We start from the raw sequence: 14,537 nt of genomic DNA, 5'->3' as shown, positions 1-14,537 counted from the left end.
ACAGCCCAATGGGACAGCTGTAGAGCAGTAGCCCATTACACAGCGATGGGCCCTGGTCAAAAATAGTGCACTATGTAGGGAACAGGGGGTCATTTAGGACGCCTCTCTGGTAATGTCACTGGGAAGGGCAGTGAGCCTGTCACACTGATACACAGGAAGCTGGAAGAGTTGACTGCTGGAAGCGGAGACACAGGAAGCTGTAAGAGTTGATTGCTGGAAGCGGAGACACAGGAAGCTGTAAGAGTTGGCTGCTGTCACTGATACACAGGAAGCTGTAAGAGTTGACTGCTGGAAGCGGAGACACATGAAGCTGTAAGAGTTGACTGATGTCACTGATACACAGGAAGCTGTAAGAGTTGACTGCTGTCACTCTGATACACAGGAAGCTGTAAGAGTTGACTGCTGGAAGCAGAGACACAGGAAGCTGTAAGAGTTGGCTGCTGTCACTGAAACACAGGAAGCTGTAAGAGTTGACTGCTGGAAGCGGAGACACAGGAAGCTGTAAGAGTTGACTGCTGTCACTGATACACAGGAAGCTGTAACTGATACATTTAAGTCATTTAGCAGACGCTCTTATCCAGAGTGACTTACAGTTAGTGAGTGCATACATTTTCATACTGGCCCACCGTGGGAAACGAACCCACAACCCTGGCGTTGCAAGCGCCATGCTCTACCAACTGAGCTACAGGGGACTGATACACAGGAAGCTTCAAGAGTTGACTGCTGTCACTGATACACAGGAAGCTTCAAGAGTTGGCTGCTGTCACTGATACACAGGAAGCTTCAAGAGTTGGCTGCTGTCACTGATACACAGGAAGCTTCAAGAGTTGACTGCTGTCACTGATACACTGGAAGCTGTAAGAGCTGGCTGCTGTCACTGATACACAGGAAGCTTCAAGAGTTGGCTGCTTTCACTGATACACAGGAAGCTGTAAGAGTTGACTGATGTCACTGATACACAGGAAGCTTCAAGAGTTGGCTGCTGTCACTGATACACAGGAAGCTGTAAGAGTTGGCTGCTGTCACTGATACACAGGAAGCTTTAAGAGTTGACTGCTGTCACTCTGTTACACAGAGGCTGTAAGAGTTGACTGCTGTCACTGATACACAGGAAGCAGTAAGAGTTGGCTGCTGGAAGCGGAGACACAGGAAGCTGTAAGAGTTGACTGATGTCACTGATACACAGGAAGCTGTAAGAGTTGACTGCTGGAAGCGGAGACACAGGAAGCTGTAAGAGTTGACTGCTGTCACTCTGAGACACAGGAAGCTGTAAGAGTTGACTGCTGGAAGCGGAGACACAGGAAGCTGTAAGAGTTGACTGCTGGAAGCGGAGACACAGGAAGCTGTAAGAGTTGACTGCTGTCACTGATACACAGGAAGCTGTAAGAGTTGACTGCTGGAAGCAGAGACACAGGAAGCTGTAAGAGTTGACTGCTGTCACTGATACACAGGAAGATTCAAGAGTTGGCTGCTGTCACTGATACATAGGAAGCTGTAAGAGTTGACTGCTGTCACTGATACACAGGAAGCTGTAAGAGTTGACTGCTGTCACTGATACACAGGAAGCTTCAAGAGTTGGCTGCTGTCACTGATACACAGGAAGCTTCAAGAGTTGACTGCTGTCACTGATACACAGGAAGCTTCAAGAGTTGACTGCTGTCACTGATACACAGGAAGCTGTAAGAGTTGGCTGCTGTCACTGATACACATGAAGCTGTAAGAGTTGGCTGCTGTCACTGATACACAGGAAGCTGTAAGAGTTGGCTGCTGTCACTGATACACAGGAAGCTTCAAGAGTTGGCTGCTGTCACTGATACACAGGAAGCTTCAAGAGTTAACTGCTGTCACTGATACACAGGAAGCTGTAAGAGTTGACTGCTGTCACTGATACACAGGAAGCTGTAACAGTTGGCTGCTGTCACTGATACACAGGAAGCTGTAAGAGTTGGCTGATGTCACTGATACACAGGAAGCTGTAAGAGTTGGCTGCTGTCACTGATGCACAGGAAGCTTCAAGAGTTGGCTGCTGTCACTGATACACAGGAAGCTTCAAGAGTTGGCTGCTGTCACTGATACACAGGAAGCTTCAAGAGTTGACTGCTGTCACTGATACACAGGAAGCTTCAAGAGTTGGCTGCTGTCACTGATATACAGGAAGCTTCAAGAGTTGACTGCTGTCACTGATACACAGGAAGCTTCAAGAGTTGATTGCTGTCACTGATACACAGGAAGCTTCAAGAGTTGACTGCTGTCACTGATACACAGGAAGCTTCAAGAGTTTGCTGGTGTCACTGATACACAGGAAGCTTCAAGAGTTGACTGCTGTCACTGATACACAGGAAGCTTCAAGAGTTGGCTGCTGTCACTGATACACAGGAAGCTTCAAGAGTTGACTGCTGTCACTGATACACTGGAAGCTGTAAGAGCTGGCTGCTGTCACTGATACACAGGAAGCTTCAAGAGTTGGCTGCTGTCACTGATACACAGGAAGCTGTAAGAGTTGACTGATGTCACTGATACACAGGAAGCTTCAAGAGTTGGCTGCTGTCACTGATACACAGGAAGCTGTAAGAGTTGGCTGCTGTCACTGATACACAGGAAGCTTTAAGAGTTGACTGCTGTCACTCTGTTACACAGAGGCTGTAAGAGTTGACTGCTGTCACTGATACACAGGAAGCAGTAAGAGTTGGCTGCTGGAAGCGGAGACACAGGAAGCTGTAAGAGTTGACTGATGTCACTGATACACAGGAAGCTGTAAGAGTTGACTGCTGGAAGCGGAGACACAGGAAGCTGTAAGAGTTGACTGCTGTCACTCTGAGACACAGGAAGCTGTAAGAGTTGACTGCTGGAAGCGGAGACACAGGAAGCTGTAAGAGTTGACTGCTGGAAGCGGAGACACAGGAAGCTGTAAGAGTTGACTGCTGTCACTGATACACAGGAAGCTGTAAGAGTTGACTGCTGGAAGCAGAGACACAGGAAGCTGTAAGAGTTGACTGCTGTCACTGATACACAGGAAGATTCAAGAGTTGGCTGCTGTCACTGATACATAGGAAGCTGTAAGAGTTGACTGCTGTCACTGATACACAGGAAGCTGTAAGAGTTGACTGCTGTCACTGATACACAGGAAGCTTCAAGAGTTGGCTGCTGTCACTGATACACAGGAAGCTTCAAGAGTTGACTGCTGTCACTGATACACAGGAAGCTTCAAGAGTTGACTGCTGTCACTGATACACAGGAAGCTGTAAGAGTTGGCTGCTGTCACTGATACACATGAAGCTGTAAGACTTGGCTGCTGTCACTGATACACAGGAAGCTTCAAGAGTTGGCTGCTGTCACTGATACACAGGAAGCTTCAAGAGTTAACTGCTGTCACTGATACACAGGAAGCTGTAAGAGTTGACTGCTGTCACTGATACACAGGAAGCTGTAACAGTTGGCTGCTGTCACTGATACACAGGAAGCTGTAAGAGTTGGCTGCTGTCACTGATACACAGGAAGCTGTAAGAGTTGGCTGCTGTCACTGATACACAGGAAGCTTCAAGAGTTGGCTGCTGTCACTGATACACAGGAAGCTTCAAGAGTTGGCTGCTGTCACTGATACACAGGAAGCTGTAAGAGTTGGCTGCTGTCACTGATACACAGGAAGCTGTAAGAGTTGGCTGCTGTCACTGATACACAGGAAGCTTCAAGAGTTGGCTGCTGTCACTGATACACAGGAAGCTTCAAGAGTTGACTGCTGTCACTGATACACAGGAAGCTGTAAGAGTTGGCTGCTGTCACTGATACACAGGAAGCTGTAAGAGTTGGCTGCTGTCACTGATACACAGGAAGCTTTAAGAGTTGACTGCTGTCACTCTGTTACACAGAGGCTGTAAGAGTTGGCTGCTGTCACTGATACACAGGAAGCAGTAAGAGTTGGCTGCTGGAAGTGGAGACACAGGAAGTTGTAAGAGTTGACTGATGTCACTGATACACAGGAAGCTGTAAGAGTTGACTGCTGGAAGCGGAGACACATGAAGCTGTAAGAGTTGACTGCTGTCACTCTGAGACACAGGAAGCTGTAAGAGTTGACTGCTGTCACTGATACACAGGAAGCTGTAAGAGTTGACTGCTGTCACTGATACACAGGAAGCTTCAAGAGTTGACTGCTGGAAGCGGAGACACAGGAAGCTGTAAGAGTTGACTGCTGTCACTGATACACAGGAAGCTGTAAGAATTGACTGATGTCACTGATACACAGGAAGCTGTAAGAGTTGGCTGCTGTCACTGATACACAGGAAGCTTCAAGAGTTGGCTGCTGTCACTGATACACAGGAAGCTTCAAGAGTTGGCTGCTGTCACTGATACACAGGAAGCTGTAAGAGTTGGCTGCTGGAAGCAGAGACACAGGAAGCTGTAAGAGTTGACTGATGTCACTCTTATACACAGGAAGCTGTAAGAGTTGACTGCTGGAAGCGGAGACACAGGAAGCTGTAAGAGTTGACTGCTGTCACTGATACACAGGAAGCTGTAAGAGTTGACTGCTGGAAGCCGAGACACAGGAAGCTGTAAGAGTTGACTGCTGGAAGCGGAGACACAGGAAGCTGTAAGAGTTGACTGCTGTCACTGATACACAGGAAGCTGTAAGAGTTGACTGCTGGAAGCAGAGACACAGGAAGCTGTAAGAGTTGACTGCTGGAAGCGGAGACACAGGAAGCTGTAAAAGTTGACTGCTGTCACTGATACACAGGAAGCTGTAAGAGTTGACTGCTGGAAGCGGAGACACAGGAAGCTGTAAGAGTTGACTGCTGTCACTGATACACAGGAAGCTGTAAGAGTTGACTGATGTCACTGATACACAGGAAGCTGTAAGAGTTGGCTGCTGTCACTCTGATTCACAGGAAGCTGTAAGAGTTGACTGCTGGAAGCGGAGACACAGGAAGCTGTAAGAGTTGACTGCTGTCACTGATACACAGGAAGCTGTAAGAGTTGACTGCTGGAAGCGGAGACACAGGAAGCTGTAAGAGTTGACTGCTGGAAGTGGAGACACAGGAAGCTGTAAGAGTTGACTGCTGTCACTGATACACAGGAAGCTGTAAGAGTTGACTGCTGGAAGCGGAGACACAGGAAGCTGTAAGAGTTGACTGCTGGAAGCGGAGACACAGGAAGCTGTAAGAGTTGACTGCTGTCACTGATACACAGGAAGCTGTAAGAGTTGACTGCTGTCACTGATACACAGGAAGCTGTAAGAATTGACTGCTGTCACTGATACACAGGAAGCTGTAAGAGTTGACTGCTGGAAGCAGAGACACAGGAAGCTGTAAGAGTTGACTGCTGTCACTGATACACAGGAAGCTGTAATAGTTGACTGCTGGAAGCGGAAACACAGGAAGCTGTAAGAGTTGACTGCTGTCACTGATACACAGGAAGCTGTAAGAGTTGACTGCTTTCACTCTGATACACAGGAAGCTGTAAGAGTTGACTGCTGGAAGCGGAGACACAGGAAGCTGTAAGAGTTGACTGCTGTCACTGATACACAGGAAGCTGTAAGAGTTGACTGCTGTCACTGATACACAGGAAGCTGTAAGAATTGACTGATGTCACTGATACACAGGAAGCTGTAAGAGTTGGCTGCTGTCACTGATACACAGGAAGCTTCAAGAGTTGGCTGCTGTCACTGATACACAGGAAGCTTCAAGAGTTGGCTGCTGTCACTGATACACAGGAAGCTGTAAGAGTTGGCTGCTGGAAGCAGAGACACAGGAAGCTGTAAGAGTTGACTGATGTCACTCTTATACACAGGAAGCTGTAAGAGTTGACTGCTGGAAGCGGAGACACAGGAAGCTGTAAGAGTTGACTGCTGTCACTGATACACAGGAAGCTGTAAGAGTTGACTGCTGGAAGCCGAGACACAGGAAGCTGTAAGAGTTGACTGCTGGAAGCGGAGACACAGGAAGCTGTAAGAGTTGACTGCTGTCACTGATACACAGGAAGCTGTAAGAGTTGACTGCTGGAAGCAGAGACACAGGAAGCTGTAAGAGTTGACTGCTGGAAGCGGAGACACAGGAAGCTGTAAAAGTTGACTGCTGTCACTGATACACAGGAAGCTGTAAGAGTTGACTGCTGGAAGCGGAGACACAGGAAGCTGTAAGAGTTGACTGCTGTCACTGATACACAGGAAGCTGTAAGAGTTGACTGATGTCACTGATACACAGGAAGCTGTAAGAGTTGGCTGCTGTCACTCTGATTCACAGGAAGCTGTAAGAGTTGACTGCTGGAAGCGGAGACACAGGAAGCTGTAAGAGTTGACTGCTGTCACTGATACACAGGAAGCTGTAAGAGTTGACTGCTGGAAGCGGAGACACAGGAAGCTGTAAGAGTTGACTGCTGTCACTGATACACAGGAAGCTGTAAGAGTTGACTGCTGTCACTGATACACAGGAAGCTGTAAGAGTTGACTGCTTTCACTCTGATACACAGGAAGCTGTAAGAGTTGACTGCTGGAAGCGGAGACACAGGAAGCTGTAAGAGTTGACTGCTGTCACTGATACACAGGAAGCTGTAAGAGTTGACTGCTGTCACTGATACACAGGAAGCTGTAAGAATTGACTGCTGTCACTGATACACAGGAAGCTGTAAGAGTTGACTGCTGGAAGCAGAGACACAGGAAGCTGTAAGAGTTGACTGCTGTCACTGATACACAGGAAGCTGTAATAGTTGACTGCTGGAAGCGGAAACACAGGAAGCTGTAAGAGTTGACTGCTGTCACTGATACACAGGAAGCTGTAAGAGTTGACTGCTTTCACTCTGATACACAGGAAGCTGTAAGAGTTGACTGCTGGAAGCGGAGACACAGGAAGCTGTAAGAGTTGACTGCTGGAAGCGGAGACACAGGAAGCTGTAAAAGTTGACTGCTGTCACTGATACACAGGAAGCTGTAAGAGTTGACAGATGTCACTGATACACAGGAAGCTGTAAGAGTTGGCTGCTGGAAGCAGAGACACAGGAAGCTGTAAGAGTTGACTGCTGTCACTCTGATACACAGGAAGCTGTAAGAGTTGACTGCTGGAAGCGGAGACACAGGAAGCTGTAAGAGTTGACTGCTGGAAGCGGAGACACAGGAAGCTGTAAGAGTTGACTGCTGGAAGCGGAGACACAGGAAGCTGTAAGAGTTGACTGATGTCACTGATACACAGGAACCTGTAAGAGTTGGCTGCTGGAAGCGGAGACACATGAAGCTGTAAGAGTTCACTGCTGTCACTGATACACAGGAAGCTGTAAGAGTTGGCTGCTGGAAGCGGCGACGCAGGAGAGCAGCAGCTTGGAGCACATCAGCATCAGCATTCTCTGCAGGAACCCTGCGCTGCCTGATTGCTGTGATATGGGCTGGTGCTTTACAGCTGTCTCTGGACAGGAGAGGGGACATGGCTGCCTCCGTCCTGCATACCAATAAGACGAGACAGCTGTAGCCAGTAGATAAGCCTACCCACTGGTAACCACTGGCTCTCTGCCCGGCCTGCTACAGCCACAGATATGCTCAGCTCTTCTCCTTCACTGGAAAGCTAGCCTTTTCTCTAGCCTGGGTCTCAGATCGGTTGGTGCTGTCTTGCCGCGCTAAACATAAAGGAGTTGGAGAGATGGACTCAAACAGATCTGGACCCAGGCTACCTTTCCTCCGTGACACATCCTGAAATAGCTGTGTGACTGTGAGGAGAAGCGAGTGAGCATCTGGCTGCTGTGTCTGGTCTGTCAGGTGGTCTGTCAGGTGGTCTGTCATAGAGCTCAGTAGTCTGAACAGAAACGAGCAGGCTGAACACCAGGGGAAAGTTCAGCAGGACACAACATTTTATGAACATTCAGGTAGAAATATGGTATGTAGAACAAACATGCCTCTTTGACATGTAGAACAAGGAATCATGTTGGATCTATTCTTGGTATTTCTATCTGCAAAGTACGACAACGTTCGGCAACTGAACAGGATCTGGAGGAACAGATAGCAAGACCAACGCATACAGGACGGATACAGGTGTACACTGCTCTGCATGTGTTCAAAAACAAACCACATCTGTATGTTTCGAGTGTTTCTCGAGAAGCATTGCCAGCGTTGTGATTGATTGCTGCAGGGGAGTGGCTTATTGGCCGATTTACAATGTCATTAGCTCTCCTGCTTAATGAATGCAGAGACATCTGTTGGTTGTAATCACAGAGGCAGGAGTTTTGAGGCAGGTGTTTCTGCCTGAGTGAGGGAGAGCAGCAGGTTCATAGTCTTTCCTCCCTTGAAACATTCATCCCTATAGTTCAAGTTTCAATGCTAGGGTTGCAAAATTCTGGTAACCTTTCCAATATTCTCAGGTTTTCCCGTCAGAAATCCTGGTTGGACGATTCTGTAATTACTGCTTCTTCCATTCGATTCCAGGAATCTTCCAACTGGGATTTTTGAGGAAACTAGGAATTTTTGGAAAGTTACCGGAATTTTGCAACCCTATGCAATGCCCTACTGCTGACCTGGGAAACTCAGTAGGAGTAACTCTGACTCACAATACAAGGAGGTACTGATCTCTAATGTTTCACAGTACAGGGAGGTACTGATCTCTACTGTTTCACAGTACAGGGAGGTACTGATCTCTACTGTTTCACAGTACAGGGAGGTACTGATCTCTACTGTTTCACAGTACAGGGAGGTACTGATCTCTAATGTTTCACAGTACAGGGAGGTACTGATCTCTACTGTTTCACAGTACAGGAAGGTACTGATCTCTAATGTTTCACAGTACAGGGAGGTACTGATCTCTACTGTTTCACAGTACAGGGAGGTACTGATCTCTAATGTTTCACAGTACAGGGAGGTACTGATCTCTAATGTTTCACAGTACAGGGAGGTACTGATCTCTACTGTTTCACAGTACAGGGAGGTACTGATCTCTACTGTTTCACAGTACAGGGAGGTACTGATCTCTAATGTTTCACAGTACAGGGAGGTACTGAGCTCTACTGTTTCACAGTACAGGGAGGTACTGATCTCTACTTGGATGATTGGGGGATATGCTCTCACTTAGGGTACTTGTGTAATCTGTCATGCCATATTCTTGCAAAACACACCTGAAGCTGTCGTAAGAAATTGGACAGACATACCCAGCCAGCCGTCACCTCTCTCAAGAAAAAGTTTCAGTCAATAATAATAAATAAATATTGACTCTGACTTTGTTCTGTTCTCCAGGGGCCCACTCAGAGGGTAGTGACTGGTCCCACAGTGGGCAGGCTGGCTATAGTGCCAGGTGGAGCACACAATAACCTGTATCTGGTACCACCACTGTCTGAAGAAGACATGACAGCAGGTGATCATATACACACACACACCATTATCACTATCATTATCACAGCCACATTATCACAATCATAACCACACTATCGCTATCATTATCACAACCTGACTATCACTATCACAACCACACTATCATTATCGCGACCACATTATCACTATCATTATCGCAACTGCATTATCACTATCGTTATCACAACCTCACTATCATTATCACAACCTCACTATCATTATCACAACATCACTATCACAACCACACTATCATAATCGCAACCACATTATTGTTATCGTAACCGCATTACCACTATCACAACCACATTATTTCTATCATTATCGCAACCTCACTATCACTAACGTTATCACAACCACACTATCACTATCATTAGTGCAACCACACTATCACAACCACATTATCACTATCATTATCACAACCACACTATCGCAGCCACATTATCACTATCATTATCACAACCCCACTATCACAACAACATTATTACTATCATTATTGTAACCTCACTATCATTATCACTATCACAACCACATTATCACTATCGTTATCACATCCACATTATCACTATCATAACCGCACTATCACTATCATTATCACAACAACAATATCAGTATCATTATCGCAACCACATTATCACTATCATTATCACAACCACATTATCACTATCGTTATCACAAACACACTATTGCAACCGCATTATCATTATCTCAACCACATTATCACTATTGAAACCACATTATCACTTTCATTATCATAGCAATCCTATCACTATCACAGCCACATTATCACTATCATTATCGTAACCACATTATCACTATAGTTATCACAACCTCACTATCGTTATCGCAATCACATTATCACTTTCGTTATTGCAACCTCACTATCACTATCATTATTGCAACCTCACTATCATTATCACAACATCACTATCACAACCACACTATCATAATCGCAACCACATTATTGTTATCGTAACCGCATTATCACTATCACAACCACATTATTTATATCATTATCACAACCTCACTATCACTAACGTTATCGCAACCACACTATCACTATCATTATTGCAACCACACTATCACTATCACAACCACATTATCACTATCACTATCACAACCACACTATCACTATCACAACCACAGTATCACTATCATTATCGCAACCCCACTATCACTATCATTATCACAACCACATTATCACTATCATTATTGCAACTACACTATCATTATCACAACCACACTATCACTATCACAACCACATTATTACTATTATTATAACCTCACTATCATTATCACAAACACACTATCACTATCACTATCATAACCACATTATCACTGTCATTATCACAGCCACATTATCACTATCATAACCACACTATCACTATCATTATCACAACCACAATATCAGTATCATTATCGCAACCACATTATCACTATCATTATCACAACCACATTATCACTATCATTATCACAAACACACTATCATAACCACATTATCATTATCGCAGCCACATTATCACTATTGAAACCACATTATCACTTTTATTATCATAGCCATACTATCACTATCGCAAACTCACTATCACTATCACAACCATAACCACACTATCATTATCACAACCACATTATCACTATAGTTATCACAGCCACATTATCACTATCATAACCACATTATCACTATCACATCTACATTATCACTATCATTATAACAATCACACTATAACTATCATTATAATAATATAATATAATATGCCATTTAGCAGACGCTTTTATCCAAAGCGACTTACAGTCATGCGTGCATACATTTTTTGTGTATGGGTGGTCCCGGGGATCGAACCCACTACCTTGGCGTTACAAGCGCCGTGCTCTACCAGTTGAGCTACAGAGGACCACAGCCACATTATCACTTCCGTTACTGTAACTGCCTTATCATTGTCAAAACCACATTATTGTTATCACAACCGCATTATCGCAGCCATTCACTCATGGTATAGTATGCTATATTGATTGAGGTCTTAAACAGTTGAAGTCGGAAGTTTACATACACTTAGGTTGGAGTCATTATCATTTTTCAACCACTCCACAAATGTCTTGTTAACAAACTATAGTTATAGTACGCAAGTATAAACACCATGGCACCACGCAGCCGTCATACCGCTCAGGAAGGAGACGCGTTCTGTCTCCTAGAGATGAACGTACTTTGGTGCGAAAAGTGCAAATCAATCCCAGAACAACAGCAAAGGACCTTGTGAAGATGCTGGAGGAAACAGGTACAAAAGTATCAATATCCACAGTAAAACTAGTCATATATTGACATAACCTGAAAGGCTGCTCAGCAAGGAAGAAGCCACTGTTCCAAAACCGCCATAAAAAAGCCAGACTACGGTTTGCAACTGCACATGGGGACAAAGATCGTACTTTTTTGAGAAATGTCCTCTGGTCTGATGAAACAAAAATAGAACTGTTTGGCCATAATGACCATTGTTATGTTTGGAGGAAAAAGGGGAAGGCTTGCAAGCCGAAGAACACCATCCCAACCTTGAAGCACGGGGGTGGCAGCATCATGCTGTGGGGGTACTTTGCTGCAGGAGGGACTGGTGCACTTCACAAAATAGATGGCATCATGAGGAAGGATATATTGAGGAAGGATATACATCATGAGGAAGGATATATTGAAGCAACATCTCAAGACATCAGCCAGGAAGTTAAAGCTTGGTCACAAATGGGTCTTCCAAATGGACAATGACCCCAAGCATACTTCCAAAGTTGTGGCAAAATGGCTTAAGGACAACAAAGTCAAGGTATTGGAGTGGCCATCACAAAGACCTGACCTCAATCCTATAGAAAATGTGTGGGCAGGACTGAAAAAGCGTGTGCGAGCAAGGAGGCCTACAAACCTGACTCAGTTACACCAGCTCTGTCAGGAGGAGTGGGCCAAAATTCACCCAACTTATTGTGGGAAGTTTGTGGAAGGCTACCCGAAACGTTTGACCCAAGTTAAACAATTTAAAGGCAATGCTACCAAATACTAATTGAGTGTATGTAAACTTCTGACCCACTGGGTATGTGATGAAATAAATAAAAGCTGAAATAAATAATTCTCTCTACTATTATTTTAACATTTCACATTATTAAAGTGGTGATCCTAACTGACCTAAGACAGGGAATTTTTACTAGGAATAAATGTCAGTAATTGTGAAAAACTGAGTTTAAATGTATTTGGCTAAGGTGTATGTAAACTTCCGACTTCAACTGTATGTAAAATTTTTACATTTACATTTACATTTACGTAATTTAGCAGACGCTCTTATCTAGAGCGACTTACAAATTGGTGCATTCACCCTATAGCCAGTGGGATAACCACTTTACAATTTTTTATTTTTTATTTTTTTTTTTCGGGGGGGGGGGTAGAATGATTACTTTATCCTATCCCAGGTATTCCTTAAAGAGGTGGGGTTTCAAATGTCTCCGGAAGGTGGTGAGTGACTCCGCTGTCCTGGCGTCGTGAGGGAGCTTGTTCCACCATTGGGGTGCCAGAGCAGCGAACAGTTTTGACTGGGCTGAGCGGGAACTATGCTTCCGCAGAGGAAGGGGAGCCAGCAGGCCAGAGGTGGATGAACGCAATGCCCTCGTTTGGGTGTAGGGACTGATCAGAGCCTGAAGGTACGGAGGTGCCGTTCCCCTCACTGCTCCATAGGCAAGCACCATGGTCTTGTAACGGATGCGAGCTTCAACTGGAAGCAAGTGGAGTGTGCGGAGGAAGGGGGTGACGTGAGAGAACTTGGGAAGGTTGAACACCAGACGGGCTGCGGCATTCTGGATGAGTTGTAGGGGTTTAATGGCACAGGCAGGGAGCCCAGCCAACAGCGAGTTGCAGTAATCCAGACAGGAGATGACAAGTGCCTGGATTAGGACCTGTGCCGCTTCCTGTTTAAGGCAGGGTCGTACTCTCCGAATGTTGTAGAGCATGAACCTCCAGGATCAGGTCACCACCTTGATGTTAGCAGAGAACGACAGGGTGTTGTCCAGGGTCACGCCAAGGCTCTTCGCACTCTGGGAGGAGGACACAACAGAGTTGTCAACCGTGATGGCGAGATCATGGAACGGGCAGTCCTTCCCCGGGAGGAAGAGCAGCTCCGTCTTGCCAGGGTTCAGCTTGAGGTGGTGATCCGTCATCCATACTGATATGTCTGCCAGACATGCAGAGATGCGATTCGCCACCTGGTTATCAGAAGGGGAAAAGGAGAAGATTAGTTGTGTATCGTCAGCGTAGCAATGATAGGAGAGGCCATGTGAGGATATGACAGAGCCAAGTGACTTGGTGTATAGGGAGAAAAGGAGAGGGCCTAGAACTGAGCCCTGGGGGACACCAGTGGTGAGAGCACGTGGTGCGGAGACAGCTTCTCGCCACGCCACTTGGTAGGAGCGACCGGTCAGGTAGGACGCAATCCAGGAGTGAGCCGCGCCGGAGATGCCCAGCTCGGAGAGGGTGGAGAGGAGGATCTGATGGTTCACAGTATCAAAGGCAGCAGACAGGTCTAGAAGGACAAGAGCAGAGGAGAGAGAGTTAGCTTTAGCAGTGCGGAGAGCCTCCGTGACACAGAGAAGAGCAGTCTCAGTTGAATGACCAGTCCTGAAACCTGACTGGTTTGGATCAAGAAGGTCATTCTGAGCGAGATAGCAAGAGAGTTGGCTAAAGACGGCACGCTCAATAGTTTTGGAAAGAAAAGAAAGAAGGGATACTGGTCTGTAGTTGTTGACATCAGTGGGATCGAGTGTTGGTTTTTTGAGAAGGGGTGCAACTCTCGCTCTCTTGAAGACGGAAGGGACATAGCCAGCGGTCAAGGATGAGTTGATCAGCGAGGTGAGGTAGGGGAGAAGGTCACCGGAGATGGTCTGGAGAAGAGAGGAGGGGATGGGTTTTAGCGGGCAGGTTGTTGGGCGGCCTGCAGTCACTAGTCGCAAGATTTTATCTGGAGAGAGAGGGGAGAAAGAAGTCAGAGCATAGGGTAGGGCAGTGTGAGCAGGACCAGCAGTGTCATTAGACTTAACAAACGAGGATCGGATGTCGTCAACCTTCTTTTCAAAGTGGTTGACGAAGTCATCCACAGAGAGGGAGGGGGGGTGGGGGGGGTGGGGGGGAGGATTCAGCAGTGAGGAGAATGTGGCAAAGAGCTTCCTAGGGTTAGAGGCAGATGCTTGGAATTTAGAGTGGTAGAAAGTGGCC

At 46.1% G+C, this 14,537-nt stretch overlaps 1 protein-coding gene across 1 annotated transcript in view; it reads left to right on the top strand.

The window, feature by feature from the left end:
• Positions 1-14,537, top strand: part of iqch (IQ motif containing H) — a gene marked incomplete at its 3' end in the record, with an annotated part of 126,524 nt that overhangs the window by 5,643 nt on the left and 106,344 nt on the right. Inside the window, 1 exon segment of the mRNA XM_084185687.1 lies at positions 9,197-9,314. Within this exon segment, the coding sequence (XP_084041813.1) occupies positions 9,197-9,314 (118 nt within the window).

This window comes from Coregonus lavaretus (assembly GCF_964263955.1).
Source record: "Coregonus lavaretus genome assembly, chromosome: 21".
NCBI classification, from domain to species: domain Eukaryota; kingdom Metazoa; phylum Chordata; class Actinopteri; order Salmoniformes; family Salmonidae; genus Coregonus; species Coregonus lavaretus.
This window is presented reverse-complemented; position numbering and strand designations above follow the sequence as displayed.